The 25324-nt window shown below is 35.9% G+C and overlaps 11 protein-coding genes across 11 annotated transcripts; 5 read left to right on the forward strand and 6 right to left on the reverse strand.

The window, feature by feature from the left end:
- Positions 1–1070: 1070 nt before the first annotated feature.
- Positions 1071–1365, forward strand: RO3G_08125 (uncharacterized protein; the record flags this gene model as incomplete). Its single annotated transcript, XM_067662715.1, has 3 exons — positions 1071–1114; positions 1196–1209; positions 1262–1365. 3 exons carry the CDS (start codon positions 1071–1073, stop codon positions 1363–1365), a joined length of 162 nt encoding a protein of 53 aa, XP_067518816.1.
- A 1918-nt stretch (positions 1366–3283) lies between these two features.
- Positions 3284–4607, forward strand: RO3G_08126 (uncharacterized protein; the record flags this gene model as incomplete). The annotated part of the gene is made up of 3 exons (XM_067662716.1): positions 3284–3714; positions 3775–4386; positions 4442–4607. 3 exons carry the CDS (start codon positions 3284–3286, stop codon positions 4605–4607), a joined length of 1209 nt encoding a protein of 402 aa, XP_067518817.1.
- A 534-nt stretch (positions 4608–5141) lies between these two features.
- RO3G_08127 (uncharacterized protein) lies at positions 5142–5534 on the reverse strand (the record flags this gene model as incomplete). The annotated part of the gene is made up of 1 exon (XM_067662717.1): positions 5142–5534. The coding sequence occupies one exon, from the start codon at positions 5532–5534 to the stop codon at positions 5142–5144; it is 393 nt and encodes a 130-aa protein (XP_067518818.1).
- A 1415-nt stretch (positions 5535–6949) lies between these two features.
- RO3G_08128 (uncharacterized protein) lies at positions 6950–8111 on the reverse strand (the record flags this gene model as incomplete). Its single annotated transcript, XM_067662718.1, has 2 exons — positions 6950–7383; positions 7445–8111. The coding sequence occupies 2 exons, from the start codon at positions 8109–8111 to the stop codon at positions 6950–6952; spliced, it is 1101 nt and encodes a 366-aa protein (XP_067518819.1).
- Positions 8112–10944: 2833 nt separating this feature from the next.
- RO3G_08129 (uncharacterized protein) lies at positions 10945–11521 on the forward strand (the record flags this gene model as incomplete). The annotated part of the gene is made up of 3 exons (XM_067662719.1): positions 10945–11110; positions 11173–11422; positions 11473–11521. 3 exons carry the CDS (start codon positions 10945–10947, stop codon positions 11519–11521), a joined length of 465 nt encoding a protein of 154 aa, XP_067518820.1.
- Positions 11522–12310: 789 nt separating this feature from the next.
- Positions 12311–12534, forward strand: RO3G_08130 (uncharacterized protein; the record flags this gene model as incomplete). Its single annotated transcript, XM_067662720.1, has 2 exons — positions 12311–12394; positions 12439–12534. The coding sequence occupies 2 exons, from the start codon at positions 12311–12313 to the stop codon at positions 12532–12534; spliced, it is 180 nt and encodes a 59-aa protein (XP_067518821.1).
- A 1049-nt stretch (positions 12535–13583) lies between these two features.
- On the reverse strand, positions 13584–16677 carry RO3G_08131 (uncharacterized protein; the record flags this gene model as incomplete). The annotated part of the gene is made up of 6 exons (XM_067662721.1): positions 13584–14085; positions 14262–15085; positions 15138–15185; positions 15239–16153; positions 16202–16364; positions 16409–16677. The coding sequence occupies 6 exons, from the start codon at positions 16675–16677 to the stop codon at positions 13584–13586; spliced, it is 2721 nt and encodes a 906-aa protein (XP_067518822.1).
- Positions 16678–17781: 1104 nt separating this feature from the next.
- Positions 17782–18281, reverse strand: RO3G_08132 (uncharacterized protein; the record flags this gene model as incomplete). Its single annotated transcript, XM_067662722.1, has 2 exons — positions 17782–18071; positions 18200–18281. The coding sequence occupies 2 exons, from the start codon at positions 18279–18281 to the stop codon at positions 17782–17784; spliced, it is 372 nt and encodes a 123-aa protein (XP_067518823.1).
- Positions 18282–18628: 347 nt separating this feature from the next.
- RO3G_08133 (uncharacterized protein) lies at positions 18629–19324 on the forward strand (the record flags this gene model as incomplete). The annotated part of the gene is made up of 3 exons (XM_067662723.1): positions 18629–18819; positions 18982–19110; positions 19156–19324. 3 exons carry the CDS (start codon positions 18629–18631, stop codon positions 19322–19324), a joined length of 489 nt encoding a protein of 162 aa, XP_067518824.1.
- Positions 19325–20014: 690 nt separating this feature from the next.
- RO3G_08134 (uncharacterized protein) lies at positions 20015–20708 on the reverse strand (the record flags this gene model as incomplete). Its single annotated transcript, XM_067662724.1, has 2 exons — positions 20015–20638; positions 20694–20708. The coding sequence occupies 2 exons, from the start codon at positions 20706–20708 to the stop codon at positions 20015–20017; spliced, it is 639 nt and encodes a 212-aa protein (XP_067518825.1).
- Positions 20709–21627: 919 nt separating this feature from the next.
- RO3G_08135 (acetyl-coenzyme A synthetase) lies at positions 21628–23647 on the reverse strand (the record flags this gene model as incomplete). Its single annotated transcript, XM_067662725.1, has 2 exons — positions 21628–23451; positions 23504–23647. 2 exons carry the CDS (start codon positions 23645–23647, stop codon positions 21628–21630), a joined length of 1968 nt encoding a protein of 655 aa, XP_067518826.1.
- Positions 23648–25324: the final 1677 nt, after the last annotated feature.

Genomic DNA, 25324 nt, shown 5'->3' on the forward strand with positions numbered 1-25324 from the left:
CTGTATTGCTATTAAAATATAAATATATGCATAATTCAATGGGAAATAACACTAGTATTTTTTTAAAATGCTAGTTGCCAGCAACTTTAACCTTTAAGTCTGCTTATACTTATTTCAATTTTAAACTTAAAAAGTTGGAAAGCATGAGCATAGATGGTTTTACAATTTGGAAAAGAGCGAAAATAAAGCGCATAATCTCAAAGTTGTATTTGTCATTATTACTTCAAAGATATAGTACAAGTAACTTTGAAAAAAATCATAATTAAGAAAGAGAACCAAATTATGTCTGCATATTTGAAAATAGCAACAAAAATATCACCGATATGTGTATACTGATAGGGTATATGAAGTGTCAGTCTCAGTCATCAAGACATAAACAACATAAGAATAAAAGCGCTTACCTCCGAAAAGTAAAGCAATCATCGATTGCAGCCTAGTTCTGCTTCCTTTTCAGAAGAGAACGGCAAGAATTTTGTTTACAGTGTAGAATTGGCTGTTGTTTAGAAAGGCTTAATGAAGCCGGGAGTATAGCCATGTCCATAACTGAAAGAGCAAATAGCGAAAGAAGAGGACCAGATAGTGACGGAAGAGGACCAGAGGGCGAGACAATAAATTTTTTTCTTCTTTTTACGCATGTTGTTTTTAAACTAAAAGGGAAAAAATCGATGAATAAACAAAGCAAGTCTTCCATTCACTCTTTTTAAATGTCTTCTTTTCTTGGAACACGACGCGTACCCCTGTTTTATCGCTTTCTTTTTATCTTATCAGGTCAGTTATGATGCAAAAATTGGTTGTTCTTTAACATTTGCTTGAAACAACTTATACAAAAAGAGGATAAGGTATAAATGTAACTCTCACATTAAATTTCAAAACTACGTCTGCCTCTTCTATATGCTTAGCAAAGAAGCAAAGAGATGCCCCCCCCTTTTTTTTGTAGCTTTCTAGAAGGAACCTGAAACAAGATTTACCTTCTCAAGGTTTGAACATTTATCACACTTTTTTTTAGTTTGATGTTGAACAACAAAAAAAGCTTTATGTAGTGTACTTCATATCTCTTTCTATTCTTTAATATGGTCTTAGTATTCTTCTTTTTCAGCCCTTTCTCTGTTTCAACGTTAACATCATTGATGCTGTTGGCACAAGATGCATTTTTAATTTTATTTGTATAAATAAATCATAATTTATTTTCCCATAGAAAAACAGAACAAAGTAAAACAATACGGACTAGTAAACTTCGGCTATATCATAACTGGTATGATAGATCAAAAGGCTATTGTAAAAGAGGATGGCAAGATATTTCTAGCCAGCTCTTCCTTAGTCTATTCTAACGATATATCACCATTTGTATTCATTAAAAATTCGTGACTACACAGGAGAAGGAGCGTGTTAAACACCTTAAAGTCATAATTGCGGACGTAAAAAAAAAGCCTGGATGACGCACATTTATATACTTTTACCTCTTCTCAGTAAACTAGTTTAAGCACTTTGAGCTCAACAACTATTAGTCAGAATGAGTAGCCTTTGTTGATGGCTTCGTTGACTTTGTCTTATCTCTTTAAATCATGTCAATCTTTTAGACGTTTGAATCTGTCTTTGGATAATTATTCTCCACTGTCAAAAGTTCGATTTTGATAAGTCAATATTAGCACCTGTTACGATGAGACCCAACAGGTGAATGTTTTAGTTTTTTAATAATTATTCTCATTTTCTGAAGTGATAGGACTCATCAGTACTTGAAAAAAAAAATTCGAAAAGGAAATTGCCTCATAAAATTTTGTCGAGGCAAAAAAATCACGAGTCCTATTGAGTCTGACAGGCCATATACTGCAGTTGATGGTGATGGTAATATTTACCATAAAGTCAAAAAAGTGTTCATAGAGGAATGTTTTGTATCTTTGGAGGCGATTATTTTGAAACGTAATAAATAAGCATTCGATTTAATTGGCACTTTTTCTGTATTGAAAGCTACAAACATGTAGAGGCTTACTGGTATTACTCGTTTTTATTTAGAAAGAGCGGTTGTAATATCACCATGTTACAACAATAATACAATCTGTAAGTATCTAATAAGAATATTATTTATACTATCTTAGATAGCAATGTAGCTTGGTTATAATAGCTAAATTGTCTTTTAAAATGATGTACAAGTTGCTTATCCCATAATGTACAGAATATAAATATATGAAAGTAACCATGTGCTTTTGTTTGGAGAAGAAATGAATTTTTGGTACTCAAATGTGCCACCTTCCGCTCTACAAAGTAATTACAACGACAGGTACAAATAAAAGAGTACCAAAGTAAATATCAATTTCTATTTGGTTTCTGTGGACAAATATAATTAAGGTATATGCCTGTTGCAATCGAAATCTTACCCCGAAAAAAGCAAATCCGCGCGTGTTTATATACAGACTTTACAACGTGATGTGGAATTGGGACATTGTAGTGGTTAACAACATCAGAAGAACTTTTACATACATGGCAGATTATTGAGATAAACTATTTGATGAATTCATATACCAATTATAAGTCATATCGATTTTAGTTTTTTTTTTTTTTTTTTTTTTTTTTTTTTTTTTATACATAATAAAAGAATTGCACATCACAACACTGAGTTTTTCACTTTTCTTTTTTGGTAAGAAAATTCCCATTTCTCTTCTCGTTCAACTTGAACTGTTTTTCAAATATGTAATTTTGTGTTACCCTTTCCCATTGATTTTCAGTGAGACTTCAGACCAGCACATTAGTCATACATTTTTCTAAAAGGAAATTATTAGAATGCCTTTCCCATACGTTTCCCAAAATTAGTTAGCCATTGTCCCAACATAAGGAATAGAGACTTCCAAAAAATATCAATCCCTTTTTCTAACTTTTTTTTTTTTTCACTACAAAGTGAAAAATCCGGTAAATGAATTAAGCGTACATTGAACTCTTACCAATCTGTATCAAAGCACAAATATCACTCCACGTTACCTAATAAAAAAGAAAGTTACGCAAACATTCAAATCTACATGGATTTTACTGCAATTCAATTCCTACATTTTCTACTATTTTTTCTATAAGACAAACAATTGAATGACTTTCAGATATGAGTATTGTGAGTGGTTTATAGTTTAAGGATTTTAGAAAAATGTAATATAAAACATACCGAAAGTAAAGAAAATTCTTTATATAATTAATGTTAATAAATAAATGTTTCGGTTTTTTGGATTAATGCAACACGAATTAATGACGATAAATTCAAAAGCTACACAAGCTGATATTCAAAAGAGTAAAATAATATAAAATGGGCAATCTTTTCACTGTCAATCATCATTCAACAAAAACCAAGTCTTCCTCTTGCCTCAAAATGGTCCAATTACTCTCTTTATCTTCCTCCATTGCTGCTCTCTTGCTGGTATCTCTTGGAATTAACGATGTTGCCGCTGCTACTTGTGTCGTAAATCCTACAGGTGGTGATGATGCTTCTGCTATTGTCAAGGCATTCCAAACCTGTAAGTCCGGTGGCACTGTCTCTTTCCCCAAGGGCAAGAACTACAAATTGAATAGCATGATTGAAATTGAGGGCCTCAAGAACGTTAAAATTGACTTCCAAGGTCAAATCAACTTGGCTCCATTCGACAAGAAATTCAAGGGCGGTAATGCTTACATTAAGATCAGAGGTGACAATGTCCATTTGTCTGGTGGTGGTACCATTAATGGTAATGGCCAAGCTTGGTAAGTAGTCAACGGTCGATAAAAATAATGAATATGACATTGATTCATGTTACTCTTTAGGTATGATTTGCAAGATCACACTGCCCCTACCGTCCTCCGTATGATGGTTACCAACTCTGTCTTCAGTAACTTCAAAATCATCAATGCCCCTCGTGCTCATATGGGTGTTACCAATGCCAAAAACCTTGTCATTGAAGGTGTTACTCTCAATACTGCCTCCAAGAGCAGCAAGCCTCCCAAGAACACTGACGCTTTGGATATCTCTTCTTCAAGCGGTATCATCTTCAGAAACTCTGTACTCAATATCGGTGATGACTGTACTGCTATCAATGGCGGTGTCACTAACGTCACCTTATCCAAGATCACTTGTAACGGTGGTCACGGTTTCAGCGTTGGTTCTCTTGGTAAAGGCGGTAAAGACGACTCTGTCAGAACCGTCCGTGTCTTGGACTCTGTCTGCAACAATTGTCAAAACGGTGTCCGTGTCAAGACCTGGCCTGGCGGAAAGGGTTCCGTCTCTGATGTTCTTTACAGAAATGTCCAATTGAACAACGTTGAAAACCCTGTCATTGTCACCACTCACTACTGTGACAAGAACCAAATGTCTTACTGTACCAAGAATGCCGATAGCTCTTTATCCATCAGCGGTGTCACTTTTGATACCATCACTGGGTAAGTCATTGATGCCAAGTTTAAAAAGATGAATTTACTAACGTACTTTCTATAGCTCTGTAACTGGTAAAAAGCCCATCGTCAGCATTGATTGTTCTAAAAAGACTCCTTGCTCTGGCTTCACTCTTAAGAATGTCAACATCAAGAAGGCTTCCAATACCCCAAAGAATGTCTGTAACAACTTGAACGGTTCTAACAAGATCTCCTACTGTTCTGCTTAAGCATATTTCCCTCATATTCATTATTTAAAAATAAATCATACCTGATGGTATCATTTTAAAAAGAGCGTAACTTTTATTTTCAATGCTTCTCCTATTTTATTTTGAGACTGGATACATAATCCATTCTACCATCATTAGATTCATAAATTGGGAAAGTCAAATTCAGATACTAGTACGTTATCATCACAGTGATCACATGATAAGCGATTGTCAGTGTACCTCTTGAGTTAAACATGCTGCATTTATTTTCTGGATGCTTGTTAATCAAATGAACTTGTCAGGCCTGTCTTGACATATAATTTTTTTCAACTTGAGAATTATGCTTGGATGAGAAATAGTGTGAAAAGTGAAACTCTAAAAATATTACACTAGGATAACAAATAAGCAAGGTATATATAGAACTCTGAGTGGACAGTAAGAGAAATGATACAGACATATCCAATCTTTCAAAACCAAAGATTATAAAGCACATCATTTGAATGATATAGAAAATTTGAAAAGCTGGCGCAATTTTTATTTAAATATGAAGGGTATTTATTTCTTTGAAAGTGGGGGCCTTCCACGCTTTTTTGTTATTGAATCCACACAACAACCTTGTATCCGTATACAACGGCTGCAGGGGCGCATTTTATCACATCCTGAGTGTGCATTTTTGCAAGCTTGGCACGTCTTTCCACTGAAACAACGCTCCGGTGAGCTCTGCGCAGGCAAACTTTCGGCTGTTATGGCCGGTGGTGATGGTGTTGTTGTCATTGTTGGTGTTGGTGTATTGAAAAGTCCATAAACAGATTCCAAATACTCAAGCGATACGTTGTGCTGATTTGAAAGATCTACAACAACTTTCATAAAATCGCCGAATCGTTGACTATTGGGAAAATCTCCTATGGCTTGGTATCCACCATAAGGAATATTGGATAGTTCATTCATGTTGCTATATGGAAGATGGTCATAAAGCGACATATGTGTGTTCGGAGCAAACATCAGATCACTAGGCTGGGCTACGGTAAGCAAATTGGGATTGTAAAAACTCGTGGGCTGTAGCAGCTTTTCTATAAGCTCCTCATTACTCGTTGAATTGACCATATCATAAATATCATCAGTAAAAAAAGTAGGATTTGAGGTATGTTCAAAGTACATTTTTTTTGTCACTTTGTAAAAAAAGATCAGGTAAAGTTCCAAATAGTAAAGATTTGGCGTCTTTATATAACTTTTACTTGCTTTAAATTTACTTTTCATCTGCTGTTCTATTTTTAATATTGATGGTCTTCTTTAGTTAAATCAATAACCTACAAAATAATTCATTTATGATAAGGTGCTATATGTGTTCTTTCCATACTAAATTATAAAGTATTCAACTCTTTCCGCCTGGTCGTGAAAACGGTATGACTTTGTAAGAAACTAAAATATAGGCTCAAGTATTTAAAGGTATTATCAAACAGGCACTAACTATACACAGTAAGTACCTGCTCTTATTAAACTGGATAAGTTTATAAATTATTCAGTCGAGTCTGTGCGAAAAGAAAAAAGTATCATATAATGTAAAGTATATGATAAAGAATTCATGTTTGTTGTTTAAAGTAACGAATTACTTTTAGTGACACAATAAAACTAAACGACTTTTACCATTGACCATAGTAAAAAGGCAATGTTTGAGCGCTATTCAGGGTCTTTTCTTTGCAAATCTGCCGCGATGATCCCTTTGTCTTATCTTGAATAAAAATCAGCAATATTTATGTGATCGAATCCTGCAGCTCTTACCAGAATTTTGATCTAGGAATGCTGGTTTATGTATGCCGTCAGGATTTGATACATTGTGGAGCCTCCCTTCATAAAAATAAGCAGTAGATTGTCTATATTTCCGACGCAGTACACTTTAAAAAATATGATAGATCATCATCTATAATCTATTGTATTTTTTTCGGATATTTCATTATCCCTTGATGTTCTTTAAGAATGTAACCAGGATATACTAGTAGTGGTTAGAAGTAATGCTTCGGATATATTCTCTATTGAATGCTATCCGTATGTGACCCATTTCGCTATTGCTAGTAAACCCCTGAGCATTCTATAATTGTATTTAGCACTCTGAAAGTATTTCAGTTCAAAACAACAGTCAATTTCTAGTTGCTTGCATAGATTATAATTAATCATAGATTAAAACAAGTATGTAATGCCGTAATAAAATGATGTACAATTTTGTTTATTGTATTTGTCATATACAGTAATAATTTTTTATGATAGATCCTAAAGCTCTAAGCTTATCACAGAATTACTGTCCCTTGTTACTAATCTGGTGTTTGAATTTGAATGGATGAACATATTTATTTACTAAATTGAGGATATTACAACTTGATTTTTTTGGAATCGCTACTTTCATTATCATCATTTTGTTGTGCTCTTTTGCCCTTGATTTCCAAAGCATTAGTAGGCGGAGGAACATATGAGCTTCGATGACGGCCAAGTTTTGGAGGAATCTTCCAAAAGTACTGTTTGTCTTTCAATGTACATTTACGGGCGCTGCGACCGACTTGAGTGTAGGTAGATCTGCGCCATTCGACTGGGTCCAGCTCACTGTTGTAGTAATATAAATTTTCTTTTGGTGAGCCGTCGGCTGTTTTCCCTTTGCGTTGTATTTCTCCAAAGAACGGCTTTTCTTTTAGCACCCTTCTTATCCTTTCAATCCACAGTTCGCGAGGTTGCTGTGCATAATCCGGATTGGATTTTATGATACGAGAAAAAATATCGCTAACTGCCATAGATGATGCGCGAGAGAATACTATTCAAGCTTGTCTCAATAATAGTCTTAACATCAAACTTACGTTATCGCCTAATCTTACCAAGTGCATCAATGATTATTTCAGAATAATCTTTTTCTTTTGCCACAGGCATTTCGTCTTGTTCTTTTGGTATCCTTGCTTCTTCACTAGCCTTTTCTTCAGAGAGGCTTTCTTGCTCTTCCTTAGCTTTTATTACTACATCTTTTTCTTTTATTATTTTTTCAATCTTTGTATCGTTTGGTGTTAAAACATCAACAGACGTGTTTTCTTCTTTATGCTCAATCACAGTATAATCTAACTCTGATTTTATATCATCTTTACCGCTTTCCTGATCTTGTAGTGACGCTTTGCTCGGTACATGCTCATTATTTCCTTCTTCCGTTGGACCAGGTGGGATTCTAAATTCAATGTGGTCCCCTAACACATCAATGAAACTTTTATCCTCAAGCACAACAATAGCATTTTGGTTATAACCAACATAATCAATGTTAGCACCATTGAGACCTAAAATGGTCAGTTGAAAGCATTGAGATTCTGCATTGAATTCGATAGAAACGTGAATGCGACTGATTTGTCGGTTGCGACGACCAATCTTGATGGTCGAAGCACCTCCTCGACCTAGTGTCACTGGCTTTTTGTAGCTTCCAACAACAACCAAACGAGAGTCGAACGGTTGAGCGATAGAAGAATGTAGAGCCGAAGTGGGTTGAAAGTCATCTGAATGCATCGTAAATCCTTTTATTTCTTCAGGGCTATTTGACAATACTGGACTGTTTGAATTATTTTTTGAACTACACCAAGGCTCAGCTGCTTTAATGATAGTTTCCATGACGCTTAGAAAAATATGAGAAAAAAAGAAAAATATTTTTGCTCTTCTTAATTGTCGTGTAACTCTTTTGCTTGTAAATGCCATAGCTAGCCAATATGAAGCAATCATGCGACAAGTATAAGAGGCCTTTCATCTCAGGACAAGAAAGTATTGATTAGAATGAGATGACAGTAGCATAAATTATATAAACTTAATACAATGCAAAGATATACAAGTGCATAGTCATGTAAAAAAAGGTCATGAATCATACAAAGATTATTCAGCTTGTTTTCTCTTTTTGTTGGAGGACAGTCTGGGTGGATTTCTTCCTTTGGATTTGAACCAAATATAAAATTTAACAATGCCATTCGTTGAAGTTGTCTTTTGACTTTTACAACTGTTGTTTTCATATTTGGGGATTTTATCAACACAACTTTTAAGTGGAGGGCTATTATTGGACAAAACATTACTTTAAAAGGAGCCTAGAATCAGTGATATTTTTGGATCCGTCAACGATTGTCAGAAACAAATTCATTACCTGAGTTATTTAAACAATGCATCAAAAAGCAGTGAAAGGAAATCAATACGAAACAAAGCTTCCTAGTGTCATCTATTTCAATACTATTCTTACTACAGCGAATTATGCCTTTCAACAAGCTTTGAAAACTTAGAAATCCCTCCAGCAATTTTTTATCGCTTTAGTCTTCTTATTTTCATTGCATTGACTTTAATACAATAAAAAAGACATTGAACTTGTAATCAATTTATATATTCTACAGTAGCATCAATCTCTGCGTTTTCTTTTTCCTTCTTCCGAACGATACTTTATTGATTTTTCTTCCTCTACAAAGCATGCTTCTTTTTTGTATGAGGATTTTATTCTAGTGCGCCTTAGATGAGCACTATTACAAATTAAAGAAATCACAACAATAAAATAAATATTAGGTTGTTGAATTACAATATTTCTACATTTCTTGTCGCTGTAAATTGTCACAGAGATTTCGTCTAATTAACGCTGTAGCTCTTACTACTGCTTCATTTGTCCAAAAAGGCAAGTCTTCAAAAGTATATTTATAATGTAACTCTCATATATTCAAAATACCACAAGCAATTGCATGAAAGAGGGCAAGTTCCAATGCGATGATGTTTTGGCTGTTGTTTGGAGTAGTCGAGATATTTAACCAAAAGACAGTAGCGAAGGCTGATCAAGAGATTGACGCGCCAATGTACTTCATATAGGCCATTTAACAGCGCAGGGCCACAAGAAGTACTCTCCGATTTCGATTGCACTGTGAAGCATGCATCCTTCATCTGTAATCTGGGAGTAAGTTTGCCATCGACAACATTAAATCTATATACAGCTTTTTCCAAGAGCTACTTGCAATGTGCGCTTTTATAAAAGTGATCATTCATGAACAAGATTGTCCTCTACAAAGCATGCTTGCAAGATCATTACAAATTAGCATGTCTGCTTTTTAAAATTTACATTGTAGTACCACTTTGTAAATTATAAACCTCATTAAAGAGTCCGCAAGCATGATGAATAGTATATGCTATCTTCCATATATTTTCATATCATAGATCTTTCCTGTTTTCAAAGAGACTTCTTGTCCAAATCCTTTTTTAAGACATTTGGAAGAATCCTCTTTATGGTTATGTCATATAAGAGCAAAAATTAATAATGAGGAAAACGTGGGAAAAAAACCTAGAAAAATATTATTACAAAGAAAAAGTAGTGAATATACAGCTTTACCACTTGAACCGTTGACTTACAACATAATCGGTTATGCAATGTCTATAAACATATACTGTCAATAGCTGACATTGGAGTAAATGCGTGTATTTTTTTTTTTTGAAAAGTGCGCTGATTTTAAATTTATTTTTGTCATCAGTTTTTTTTTTTTTTTTTTTTTTTTTTTTTTTTTCTTTACTTCCTCAAGACATGTCAGCTAAACTACCTGAATTTACAGACAACCAGTATCCTCCTGATTTAGAATTGAGGTAAAACAAAATAATTTATGTCAAACTGTAAAGACAATACTTATTCTGTATGAAAGGCTACTGCAAATTGTTCACCGTCACGGTAAAGTCCCAAAAAAAAATAGAGTACAAAGACAACTGAGTAAATATCTATAAAGGCGAGCGCACACCTGTTCGAAGAAGATTAGAAAACTTATTTCCAGCCGTCTGGAATATGTGTGAAGCAAACAAAGCCATGTTTGCAACTATTTCTAAATTCAATAAGCAACAGGTGGATAGTCTCTATCCGCTTTCTGTTCAACGTCTGGTAGATAATGAGGGAGCAGAAAAGCCCGGTTCATGGTATATATTAAAAATGTTTTTTTATAATACATGTGTTCATATGGTAGAAAATAATAGTTATTACGGGCAATTGACCAATTTGGGAAGATTTAGAATGACAAGTTTGGGTCAGCGTTTAAGAGAAGTTTATGTCAACAAGTAAAGAGAGGATGAAAAGATTTTTTTTTCTTTGCTTACATTCTGTCTTTAGACTACAATTTTTGCCAGACGTGTTTAATGAAGAAAACGTATACATCAGAAGTACAGATTACCCTCGAACACAAGAGTCTGTTCAGCAGTTAATCGCCGGAGGACTTTACCCAAAAGGCAAAAGACCCGAGGATTTTGTGTTGAAATTACGAATTAGGTAACCAGAAGAAGGAAAGAAGATGGGATCAAAGAGGGAACTTATACAAACCCTATGTTTTTTAGAGATCCTCGAGATGATAACATGTTTCCAAATCCAAACTGTTACAGACTACGTACATTGGCTAAAGAGTTTACAAAAACTTTATCAGAACTCATGAAGGATCAATGTAAGGTGCTGTCCAACAAACTCAAGAATTATGTACAAGATGTTTCTCTTTATAGTCATCCTTCTGCTAATGGAATTTTCGGTAAGGAAGATATCAGTCTGTGTAGCTTATGTCGTGTATATTTAACGTGTAGATGAATTTAGATACATTGATTGCAGCGAAAATGCATGGATTTGATTTACCAGAGGATATCAAACAAGACACACTGGATCAACTCGAGGAGGTTGTTGTAAAAGAATGGTTCTATGGCGCTATGGTATCAAAGGAAGTCAGACGATTAGGTTTGGGTAGATTGATGGGCGAAATCAGGGATCGCATGATAAGAAGACAAGAGGGAAATGAGGTTGAGGGAGAGGAAAAGTTAAAGTTGGCGGTTTACTCTGGCCACGATACGTAAGTTAATTCCTTTTGCTGGTTCTGTAAGACTAACATCATCTTTGCAGCACAGTGGCTCCACTGCTCATTATACTGGATGGCTATGATGAAAAGTAAGAGATAGATTGAGCTTGATTTATCAACTCATGTATATGTTTAGGTGGCCACCATTTGGTAGTGCGGTATTATTTGAGCTGTTTAAAAAGAAAGAAGGGAAAGAGCATTATGTTCGAGTGAAATACAATGAGAAAACGCTCGAATTACCAGGTTGCTCTTCTGTGGGACAACATAAGGAAGGAGACAAGACACTTTGTACATTAGACGCATTTAGAAAAATTGTAAAGGACTTTATTCCAACAGATTGGGAAAAGGAGTGTGCAGCATAGGCTGTGTGTAACAATAAACTTTATGCGCTTTATTCGGAGTATAAACATGTATCTCTTATTCTTTCAGAATATTTAATGGGGTATAGGTTATAATAATAATAGTAAAAAAAGGAAATATTCACGAGTTTTCCTCTTTTTTGCTATTATTATTATTACTTGCTTACTAAAGAAATTTAGCTTTGCTTTTTTGATATTATAAACAATCTTGAAATGATGTTTTTTACATCCAGGAACAGGAAAAAAAAAAGGTTAATTGAACTAGCTTTTAATAGTGTGTGTTGTTCTATAACGAAAACATGACGAAAATATGTTTGTTTCTACTTTAGGATAAGAACTAAACTATGTTTGATTTAAACAATACGTAGCTTGAACATATTTAATTTTTTGTTGATGAAAAGAGTAGAGCAAAGCGCTGCCAATAGGAAAGAGAATTGAATGCATTATTGCATAAATGTCAAATGAGACTTGTATAAAAACAGCAGCCCTTTTTTTTTTCTTTTTTCTTTTATTATTTATATTAATGTTGGATGAAGTAAGAGATAATTGGGATAAGCTTTTGCTTGTGTTTGTTCATGGTTTCAGAGGCTCTGATGCCAGCTTTCAAGTAAATTAAATTCTAAAATTAGCCTTTCACTTACTTTTATATAGGATTTCCCAAATAGATTACAAGCTATTCTTACGAATACTCTGAGATTGGATGTTGAAGTAGATATCTATCCTTCTTATAAAACAGCAGGGTATTGATGATGAAAACAATAGAAAAGATAAATTGACAAACAACGTCATAGAGAACTCTTGATGGCCGTTAATAATTTTTCAAGTTGGCTTTGTCAAAAGGTGTCCAAAATTGAAGCAGAAGTTTCGAGGTTGAATAGTAGGTCAAAGATAATGATTGTCTTGCTAGGTCATTCTATGGGTGGTATTGTTGGTAATGGCTTTTTTTTAAAAAAAAAAAATTAACCCCTAAAAAACACAGCTGCGGAGACAATATTGAGATTTGCAGAACCAGAGCATACAAATGAGTTATTAGGAGCCAAAATCATTGGCATGTTAGCGTATGATACGCCATTTTATTCAATCAATCATCATCTAGTGACGGATCATGCAAAAGATGGTCTAGAGAGGTTTAGTAGAATAGGCCAATTTTGTGGTCTAGGAGCCACTGCTCTTATTAGCACGACAGGTTCTAGAGCTATTCAGATATCTAAAAGAGCAGGTGGTAGCCTTGGACCTTGGGGGCTTGTAGTGGGCGCTGTGGGTGCTGTGGCAGTGGGGACTGTTGCCTACATGGCAAGAGATAAAATATCAGAAACAATCATTGGAGTTTATGATGAATATACATTTATCAAGGACTTGACTGACATGCACGGTTGCGATGAAAGGTAAACAAAGGATATGAAACAGATGCTTATATTAATTGACTTTTAGAGTAAGGAAAGTGTTGGACGTACCGAATACGTTTTTTAAATGCTTTTATGTTTTGGTAAGAATAGAAAGAAGGATCTATTATTTATCTGACGCCAATAAAGCTGCCGATGAAGGAGAATGAAAATGATAGAGTGCGGCCAAAGACATTTATCAAACTACCACCCAAGAAGACTTCACGTGCCTTTATTCCTATACTGTCTTCTGCACCTAACGTCATCAAGGCTCATACTGGCATGTTTGATCCTCAAGAGACTCGTGGTTATTATCAACTGGGTAGTGATTCTGTTACGCTGATTAGCGATATGGTTTCTAAATTTCAGCAGAATTGATTTTTTTTTATTTTTACAAATATAATAGAATAAACATTAAGCTTTAGGTAAAAGAAGACCGTGTTGTATTTGGATTGAATTGTTCAAGATGCGCATCAAGATCGGATCCAGTTCTCGTGAGGATGCGATTCTTCTGATTTGTACCAATGCAGCTTGGAGTGATTGGAGCATGGAACCCATGGGTTGTGTGGATAGAGTATCAAATTGGCATGTCTTTTTCAATTGGATCAGTTCTTCCATGAATAATTCTGATATCAGTCGTGCTTCTTCATATTCTAATGTTCTTATCAGCGAAAGTGCTGTTTCATAAGCGTCTTCTCTGTTGTCCATGTCGTCCGTCCAGCTGTCATCTTCTTTGGCTCTTTGAATGAGTTGGAGTTGATGATCTAGTAAGCTGAGTTCTAGTGTGATTGTATCAATCCTTTCATCCATGTATTGTGTCTCTGATAGTTCTTTAAAGTTAAATGTGTCTTTTTTGTGTGCTTCTGTAAGCACAAGCTTTCTTTCGGCCAAAAGCTCTTTTTGTTCTAGGACGAGACTATGACGCTTTCGGAGAGAAAAAAAGATGGGTTAGGATGGGATGGATGATGTATAGATAGGGTGTACCTTGCGTGCTATATCTTCAATTGCAGTATGCATCGCTTGGTCTTTAACAAAGACAGCAATAGCACTTTATAATGTTTAGTTTCCTGATAAATTTCAATGTTTGTGTACCTATTTATGATTTTCTTTTTATGAAACACACGTTGCTGAAGTGTGGCCGCCTTGAGCTTTCCAGAAGTTTTCTTTGAGGTACTCGGCTTGGCATGGTACCCTCTTACATTTGCACACGTCAAAGCCTTGGCCAAAAGGGCCTTTCCGGTCATATCCAACTTTGGATTGATACTCGCCAGCTTTTTCACAATCGCCGCTACTTGTTTCATCTGACCCATCAAGCCCACCATTTCTTCCGTCAAGCGCTTATAGGCCACTTTTTGTACACCGATCTCTCTCTCCAGTCGTTTCTTGGTTGTGACCGACTGGGCCTCTTGTTTCTTTGCTTTTCCCAGCGCCTTTTCGTAATCCAGCATCTTTTCACGCGCCCGATCGGATTCCTGCTTCATTCGCTTGATCGTCTTTTTCTTTTCCCGGCCAAGTTTTTCAACCGTCCGGTTCAGTTGGTCGACTAAGGATTGGCTTTGGTGTCGCATGCGATCTGTTTTGCTCATCAGCTGCATGTGTTTTCTGCGCAAGGTCTGGAGTTCGACTTGCTGCTTTTTCAATCTGCAGTCGTACTGAGCCTTGAGATCGGCCAGTTCGCGTTTGTGATGGGTGAGGGTCATGTTCTTCTTGGTGTTCAGTTCGGTTAGCTTTTGGGCGTGATAGAAGCTCAGGTCGTCCTTGGCTTGGCTTGCTTGTTCGAGCTGTTGGATGAGCTCGTGTTGGGTGTCGATCATCGAACCCAGCTTTTGTAAGAAGAGGGTCTGAGAAGAGTTTTGGTTGTCATTATTATTTCGCTGTAGGTCAGTATGAATAGAGCCCAAGGTACGTCTTCTGTACTATTAGACTGTGCTTTAACATGGTGTGTTTTAAGAAAAAGAAAATGATTACCTTTGTGTTTGGTATCTCATTTTCTTCATTACAAGTGAATTGCTGTTGCTAAAAATATTAAGTATCGCTCCACGGACGCTTTTTTTTTTTTTTTTTTTTACCTTTAGGAAATCGATTTCTTTTTGTAACTTTCTCTTGACTTCTTGTAAAAACTTGTTATTCTTTTTCTGCTGTTTAGGAAAAACTGCGATTGCTGTTGTGGTAGTGAAAGAAGTATTTTTCTTTTTATTATACTTTGATCTTCTACCGACACGATGTCGTTTCTTATTTGAAGATGTCTTGTCAGACACATAGACTGGAGGACACTGATTTGATGAGTGACAAGGTGAACCGACCAATGTTTCATCATCATCATGCTGTCTTTCCTGAGAGAGCTTTAATTTTTCTTGTGTTTGAAGCAACTCAATCTTGAGGGACTCAATGATCTGAGCATATTCTGTCATCAGAGGATGATCGTTCACCAAGGTTTGGTCATCATCCATCATGGGCGGTATAAGACCATGATCATCAGCCATGAGCTGATGTTTATATTGATCTCGTTCACACTTTACACAAGCCAACTCAATACTCTTTTGCTGCAGTGTGGTGCTCAGCACCTGAACTTCCCTTTTCAAGGCATCCATCTCGTTATTGACTGCATGAAGAAAATCATCATTACTCCTGATTTCCTCCTTGAGTCGAGTGATTGTCTGCTTTAGTTTTTCAGTTTCGCCCATCTCTTGATTAACAGCGACACGATTACGAATATTTCGAGCACGATTAGCGTATTTAAGTGTATTGAGTGTCTCGGTGACATTGATATCAGCGGGTGAAGCACAGGCAAGCATCAGCGTTTGACTGTTTCCTCCCAAGGAGTCTTGCAGTAATCGTGTGAGTTTCGAGTCCCGATAAGGTATATGTGACACACGACGAGATTCATCTCCGAGAGCGGAAATGACATTACCCAATGCGAGTAAGCCGCTGTTGATAGAGATGCCTTCTCTTGCTCGATCACCTACTGCATTTGTACGCTTCAGCTACGATAACAATGAGTTACTTTATTTAGGCTACTGTTATTCACTTACTCTTTCTGAACCGGCTAAATCAACAAAATGAAATTTTGAAACAAGCTTCTTATTTTGGTGAAATTGTCTTAGTACAACAGAAAATATAGCATGCGATCTTGATGAATTATGATTCATATCTGTAGAAGCAGTTGTTCTTGCTATTGAACCTTTTCTCAAGAAACTAATTTATTTTATTAAGCTCATTCTGAACATCAAATGGTTTACCTCATGAGCTCCTTTGGATCGCAAACCACTTCTTCTTTCACACCCGCCCAGCAGATATTTCCATGTGTGTCTTCACGTATAGTCAGATTGAAACCTTTATCACCCAAGAGATCAACCAAGTCTTCTTGGTGTAATTCTAAAAAGGAGACAGAGACTTGAAATGAAAAAGAATCTAGCAAGGATTGTTTATGATGCAGTTGCTGAAACAAGGAGTGAACGAATCGAGGTACGATGCCTTCGTTTGTTGTGTATTCTATACCAATTCCCATACTATAGGTTTTCCCACTGCCTGTTTGTCTATCGAGTTGAATGAGTATGTTGTTTGTAGTTTTGTTTGTGTTACCCGTAAGCAAGAATAGTTGAGTTGTACCTAAAAGTGGATGAGTACAAGTGTTGTTGTCTTTATAAGATTACCCTTCAAGAAATTTATTTAATAAGGGAATAACACAAGTATTGAATACTTCTTGCTGATCAGAATGAGGTGGGTAGACATAATCAAAAGTGAATGATTTATCTCCACTGACTGATATTTGGTTGTTGGGTTGAAACGTGATTGACATTTGCTGTTGTCTCTCTTGTTCTGTTAGTGGTCTCACTCGTACTGCTACTCTATTCAACATGTTTGTGTATCCTTCCTTTATATTGTATGTTTATTGTACCTGACTGATGATGTGCTTGTTCCCGTCATATTTTTATAGAAAATAAAAATAAAAAAGAAAAAAGGGGAGGTAATTTATGTTTTTTTTTTATTTATTTATTATTATTATTTGGGGTAAAAAAAAAAAAAAAAAAAAAAAAAAGAAAAAAAAAGAAAAGAAAAAAAAAGTAAAAAAAAAAAAAAAAAGAAAGAAAAAGAGAGAGAGAGAGAAAGAGAGAAAGAGAGAAAGAGAGGAGATGATGAGGTCTGTTAATGATTCACTGTCTTTATTGATACTTCTTATTGTTCAGTTCAACATTCCCCTTGCTTCTTCTATCGGGGAATATTCTGTTTTGATCAAATTGAACCAGCCATAATTTCTTTTTATTATTTTCACTACAGAGTCTTGTTTATAAAGTGAATAGTCATTTAGTGTACATTTTATTCATTCTGCTTAATTGACAAGTAAAAGAAAGAAAGAGAGAGAAAAGTCATGGTGTAGTACAGCGTCTATTTAAAGTTTATTTATCTGTTTCAGGATTATCAGTCAGCTGTTATTTAGGTTCTTGGTTTATCCATTTTGAAGTGAAAAGGAACACAATAATCTAGCCATGTGCTCATGTTTATGTAACATTGAATTACAAAAAAAAAATCAAGTTATTGCACTGTTTACATTGTGGGTTCATCATAGATTGTAAATAACGATGGATCGTGTTTGTGTCGCAATTTAGACTATTTATTTTTTTTTGCGCATGAAAACGTGAACGTGTGGAAATCGACGAACACTTTGTAATTCTGGTGGATTCACAAAATAAGTCCATTCCCAAACATTACTTCCGTACTCTTGCTCTAAAAGACGCTCTACAAATTCAGACATCAAGGGTTCCTTTGACCAAATCAAGATATGTTCAGTACCAGGTTCTACTGAATAAGGAAAATCGTTGGGAAGGATCAGATAGGAAGGGTGAATGTCAGGAAAATGAAGCTTCTCCTTTATCAAATAATTTTCAATACTTTCATATTTTTCTATTGTGTCAAATGTCCATTTTCTATAAACTATTTCATCCTCTCTCTTCCTACGAAGTTGACTGACTTGATTGCTAGCTAAACGAATCATCAATAAACTATTCTAACCATCAAGTGTCTTATTTTACCAACATAATGTAATATTTCTTCCCAAGAATAAACATGGTCAGAATATTGATCTCCTATCTCATCACTTATTGTAGGAGGCATCACTTTAATAAAAAAAAAAATGAAAAAGGAGAGTAAAATAAAAAGAATAGAAAAAAAAAGGGGGGGAATAAAAAATGATTCTTTAAAAGGCAAGGTTATGTAATCAATGTGACGTGTATAAAAGTCAACCATTCTTCATGTCAATGTCAAACAGATTATGATTTTATAGCTCACTTCTTTTCCTAATCATCTCGTCTTCTTCTTCCTCTCTCTTTCTCTTTCTTATTTAATTTTTATTGTAAACTATAAAAGTGAGTGAGTGATAATATCAAATTAAAACACCGTTTTCACTAAAAAATATGCATAAATTTTGTTGCTTTTTTTTTTTTTTTTTTTTTCTAATTAAAATGGAATCTAATGCAGAGACAACACCCATTCATAATGAAAACAATAGTAATAATGCTTCTACTAATACAAATAATGAGTCAAGAGCATATGAATTACGAAATCGAAAAATAAAAACAAAAACAATACAAAATGATATCAACCATAATAACGAAAGCCATAATGGAGAAGAGTTTTATGAATGCAACATTTGGTAAATAATTCTCCCCTTTTCTCTTTGTCTTTAGTACACGGAAAATATATCGTTCCTAAAGTTAAAAAGTTTTGATACAGCGATACATCCAGTTTTGACGTTATGTGGACACTTGTTTTGGTAAATAAATACCTTCAATCACAAAACATAACAAATCTATAGTTGGCCATGTTTAGCACAGTGGCTTAATGCTCAGTCACGTAATCCTACTTGTCCGGTATGTAAAGCAGGTTGTGGTAAAGATAAAGTAATACCAATTTATGGTCGTGGTAAAGAAGAGATTGATTTCAGGTACACTTTGAATAATTGAAAGGATGTTTTATAACCTAATTACAGAATGGACCCATCTATACCCACACGTCCTGCTGGTCAAAGACCTCCTCCTCTTCGTGATCCAAATCGACCTGTCAATTACTTTTTCGGGAATGATACCTTTCACAGAGGTAGTATGTCAATATCTGCAGGGTTTGGTTTCATGCCATTTGGTATTGCATTTGTAAAGTAGATGAGCTTATAAAACCTGTGTTTAATCAATTCCTTTAGAATATTCCAACAGGGACAACTCAAACATCCCACCAAGGAGCATTTATATCAAGATTAATCATGATGTTATTAAGTTTATTAGTGATAACTATTGTGTTTGCCTGAATAATAAATTATGAAATTGTACCATCATAACTGTTGATACTAAGAGCTGCTCCTTCTGCTTCATCTACCTTTAATTGTCCATTCATCACACTCTGACTCAACTTTTGTGCTGCTGTCTTTTTGTGCTTGGCTTTCTTCTTCTTCTTCAACGGACGAACTACATTTACTGGTACTGGCGAATTGTGAACAAGAAAAGTAGACACACTTCCCATCAAGATACTATACAATATTTATTAATATAGGCATGCTTCATAATATCATATACCCTTTAAGTGATCCACGATCTCTTGAACCACAAACAACCATCGTCAAGTTTGGTGTAGCATAAATCTAGGTAGAGCCACACAAGTTTAGATAAAAACAAACAACCCCCTTTTTTTTCCATACCAATTCTAATAAAGCCTCTCTTGTCTTCTCAGCTGCTAATGAATGTACTACAATCTTTATATTGTAAAGCAACATTTCATCCATCACTGTTCGAACTCGAGAAATCATCCTCTTTGAATTATGGTCCAACTTTATAAAATATGAGCCATGTTTACATGACCTATTCTAATTCGCTTACCTCTCTCCATAATTTATATTTCTCATCATCATTCATATTCTCCACTTCTTCATCTGTACCAACCACACTAGCAACATGAACTTCATCTCCGCTGCGTAACAAGGTACCTATTCCCCACTTTAAGGCATACATACTCTCCTGTCCAAAATCACACATCATCATGTATCGCTTTGTATTTCGACTCGTCGTATTCTCTTCAGACAAGCCATAGTAAAAGGTGACTTCAATGCAATCATCGCGTGATATCAACACAGGCGGTTCAGAAAACACAAGTTCGGCTGGTCGTCGAATCAGTCGTGTGGAGGTCGTGTGCTTTTCACCCGAGTGATCGTCTAGTCTAATCTGACGATTGCTTTCTGTTATCTTGAATAGTTCAGGGTCACGAATGGCCAAGTCGTCTTCATAGTCGTCACTATCATAATAATAATATCTTGAGTCGTCATCAGAATCATCGTCATCGTCATTGGCACTAATACGGTTAGGATCTGGTTTGGACATTATCACCGCTTCTTTCACACGACGGTCTTCGGGTGTGTCTCTATTGAGTTCTTGAATTTCTTGTGCCAGCATAGCATCGAGATCCCAGTGGTTGGTATTGCTGGTATTCTATAGAGGAATGCAGTTAAAAAAAAACGTCCTTTTCTTTATATATTTTTATTACAGAGGGACGACTCATCTCAAAGTATGTGTTTTGTATTTAAAAAAGAAAAAAAGGAAAAAGAAAGTGAAACTATAAAATAAGTATCACAATGAATGCGGTATTTGAAGTGTGGAATAACAAAAGATGTCATTTTTTTTTGTGGATGAAAAGTCATCAAAGAATATAAGGATTCAAAAGAGATGCAAGTGTATGAGACAGTGATTTGTTAAAAGAAGATATAAACATAATCATTATAAGCCTATAATTTCAATAGTTCCTTCTGAATTTGATTGATGACAATCTCGTCCAAGACAGGAATTTATTGCCAGTGAGCTTTTCATATGAATCGGATGACTGTAGCAAGAAAATCACGGGCTGTAAACTTGTTGTGATAATGTAAGATGTAATGCTTGGATAGTCAAAGTGTAGATAAATCCTAGAATGTTGAGCTACAGTTTGGGCCTTTAGGGTTTGACAAGTACTTGTAATAATCATGCCTTGTTAAATATCTTTAAGGCGTTGTTCATTATTTCATTATCTATTTATGCAAGCAAAAGTTGTCTATTTTCAAAAGCTTCTTTTAGAATCAAAATGGCATTGTCAATAAGATCACTGTTATTCATAGGTTTACTATGGATGAATACTAAAAAAGGTGATAGTCTGTAAAGGTCATTTTTGTCCAAAAAAAAAGCTGAGGATCGGATCTTTACATCTCTCTGGACTAGGCACTTCTTTTACGCAAAATGAAATTTATTTGTAAATTAAAAACTATCCATAAAGCTATAGTCAAAAATCCATAGAAGCTTAAAACAAAAACGGAAATGCTTTTTTTTTATTAAAATTAAATACTTTTTTTTTTCTATTGTGAATAAAGAAAAAGAAAAAGGAGAGGGGTAAGTTGATTTATACAGAATAAATACAAAATATTAAAAAAAAAAAATTGTGCAAATATTACTTAGTTGTGTACTTGAGATACAATAGAAGCAACAACAGTAGGATCAGCCAAGGTAGAGGTGTCGCCCAATTGTTCATGCTCACCATTCACAATCTTACGAAGGATACGACGGACGATCTTACCAGAACGAGTCTTGGGATGTTCACGAACGATATAGATACGTTTGGGAGCAGCAAAAGGACCAATGATCTTACGTACTGTCAAGATCAATTCACGATCAAGGCCTTCATTGACTTGAATATGAGGCTTAAGAGACACAAAGGCGTGAATAGCTTGGCCGGTCAAGTCATCTTGAGCACCGACCACGGCAGATTCAGCAACGGCCTGGTGAGCACTCAGGGCAGATTCAATTTCAGCAGTGGATAAACGGTGACCAGAGACGTTGATCACGTCATCTACACGACCACGGATCCAGATATAACCGTCCTTGTCAATCGAGGCACCATCACCTGTATAATAATAGCCAGGGTAAGGCTTTGTGTAAGTCTCGAGGAAACGTTGGTGGTTGTTAAAGACGGAGCGAGCCATGGAGGGCCATGGGCTGCGAATGGCAAGGACACCAGCTTCTTCACCACTTTCCAAGACTTGGCCTGTAGCAGGGTTCAACAAGATGGGTTGGATACCAAAGAAGGGTAAAGTGGCAGAACCGGCCTTGGTAGGGATCGCACCAGGAAGAGGACTGATGATGATGGAACCAGTTTCGGTTTGCCAGTAGGTGTCGACAACAGCACAGCGGTTCTTGCCTACTTTTTCATTGTACCAATTCCAAGCTTCGGGGTTGATGGGTTCACCAACGGATCCAATCACACGCAAGCTGCTCAAGTCAATGTTTTCTACCCATTCATCACCTAAACGTTGAAGGGCACGAATGGCTGTGGGGGCTGTGTAGAATTGAGTGATCTTGTGCTTTTCAATCAAGTGCCAGAAACGAGAAGGGTTAGGATAAGTAGGGGTGGATTCAAACAAGACGGTGGTGGCACCCAAAGTAAGAGGTCCATAGAGACCATAGGTGTGACCAGTGACCCAACCGATATCGGCCATACAGGCATAGATATCTTGTTCGTGTACATCAAAGATGTATTTAACAGTGGCAGAGGCACCTAAGAGATAACCACCGGTAGAGTGAACGATACCCTTGGGAGCACCAGTAGAACCCGAGGTATAGAGTAAGAACAAGGGGTCTTCAGCGCTCATACGTTCATGAGGACAGATAGGGCGAACCTTGGCCATTTCTTCGTGCCACCACAAATCACGATTTTCCATCATCGATATTTCAGATCCAGTACGCTGGTAGACAATCACATGTTCCACTTGATGCTTTTCTTCCTTACTCAACGCGTCATCCACAATACGCTTTGTTGCAATGTTCTTACCCCCACGACGTCCTTCATCAGAAGTGATCACGACATGAGCACCACAGTCAGCAACACGATCCAAGAGCGATTCGGCAGAGAAACCAGCAAAGACAACAGAGTGAATGGCACCGATACGGGCACAGGCCAAGATGGAAACCATGGTCTCAGGGATCATGGGCATATAGATGGCAACACTGTCTCCCTTGCGAACACCCAAGTTCTTCAAGACGTTACTCATTCTGCAAACATCGCGCAAGAGCTGGCCGTAGGTGATATGTTGGACGTTGGTAGGCTCATCACCTTCGTAAATGATCGCAATCTTGTCGGGATTCTTCAAGGCGTGGCGGTCGACTGCGTTGTAACAAGCGTTCAATTCGCCATCTAAAAACCATGCTACATCTCCAGTCTCAAAGGATCCGTGGGAGACGGTAGTGAAGGGTTTGTCCCATGTTAAGAGTTCACGAGCGAGCTAATAAAGAGGTTAGTGGTTCTATTCATTCCGTTTTGTTATCGATATTTACGTTGCCAAAGAAGGTGTTGGGATCCTCAACACTTTGCTTCCACATGGAACGATATTGTTCCATAGAACTAACGTAAGGAGTAGGACATTGATTGGGATCAAGAAGACGGCTAGGTACTGGGTGGACGGCAACTTCCTCAGACATGTTCGATAAAAAAGAATGGGGGGTTGAAAAAGAAAATATGAAAAAAGATGAGCGATTACCTTTTAAAAAAGATGGTTCATCGATAAACGCTTTCGGAGTCTTGCTTGCACGATTTTGACAGGTCAGTGGTTCCCCAAAATGGGCGCTTATACAAGTTTATTTTTGGGGCGAAAAGTTTACAGCCTTATTTCAACGGACATTAAACGTTTCAAGCGTGCTCATTTTAGCCACTATTCTTTATTTAGTGTATGGATGTTTGCTTTATATGGAAATTTCCCCGCGGCTGATGAGTGCGGGAGAAGAATCATTCCGTTTTTAAGGTTGCCTGAAAAGAATGGGTATAAAAGAACTTGCGAAAACAAACAGTGGATTGTTGAACGCCTCTTTTTCTTTTAAAAATTATACTTTTTGTTTATATAATCACGCCAAATGGTGTCAACTTGTGTATGTTAAACGCCACTTTGTGCTACTTTAAGAACAGGAAGATGTATGATATTCAAAATCAAATGCTGTCATCACTTCCTATATTTTTTTTTTCTTATACAGAAAATATTTTGACTTGTTTTCGAATGAAGATAAGAGACGCTTTCTTTGTATCATGAAAAACACTTGATGTCTTTTTGCTTCAAAAATAAGAAAAAAAAAAATTTTTTTAACCGACCTTTTAAATTGGCGGATGAAATAATAAATGAAACAAGATACGCATAAACGTTTATTTCACGTTGATCCTTAGATATTCAAGTTTAAATTTAAGTTTGGAGCTAATCTTTCTTTACTCGTTATTTTATTATCAACATCTTTGTAAAGCAATGTAGTGAAAACGCCTTTTTTTTTCATTATTGCTTACTATTCAATAACTTGGCTAGATATGTATTACTATTCCTTTTACAATAGCAATGCATATTTCTTGATGGTGAAAAAAAAAAAGTTTTGGGATTAACAAGATCCTATAAGAGAAAGAAATCAAAACGCTGAGTTCTCGAAATAAGCGTCACGAGAACTTATGAAAAGAGATGCGATGTTTCATGATGTGTGTACCTTTATAATCTGATCAAATAGTTTGTTTGTTTCATTTTACCCAACATTTGAAGTTTTCTTGATTCTTCAATTGTCCCCCAAACTTTTACACCCATAGATAAAGTGTAAGGTAAATATTAAGTAGTAACCTACTAGCCTAAAGTCTTATTGTCTATTCAAAGCGAGATTGAATCAATTTTATGGCGATAGATTATGTTACTCAAACCATCTAGTTGAAACTAGCGCTTGAGACTGTCGAAGGATGAGTGTGATCTTTCTTTGAGCCGAGCCTACTTTTAAATGGCAGTATTTTTTTTAAGAATGTCGAGTTTTCTATTTGCAGTATAATATCTTGTTCTAAATCGTCCTGTTCTCTTTCTCGCGTCATGCAATTGGGAACGGTTTACTATTAAAAGAATGATGTTTTTAAAGATGATTAAGAATACAGAAAAGTACGCTTCGAATGATACGTATAAGCTAGCTTAAAGTTTCCTGAATGGGTACAAGTAACATACCACTTTTAAACCCTAATGCAAGTTATATTTTTTTGCTTACAATCTTGCATTACTTTAACCTTCTTTTTTGTATACAATACATGTAGTTTGAAATTACGTAACCAGAAAATGCTGCTTCTGCTTCCATAATTGTAGGGTACATTCT

This window comes from Rhizopus delemar, genomic scaffold (genome assembly GCF_000149305.1).
Source record: "Rhizopus delemar RA 99-880 supercont3.6 genomic scaffold, whole genome shotgun sequence".
Lineage (NCBI taxonomy): Eukaryota > Fungi > Mucoromycota > Mucoromycetes > Mucorales > Rhizopodaceae > Rhizopus > Rhizopus delemar.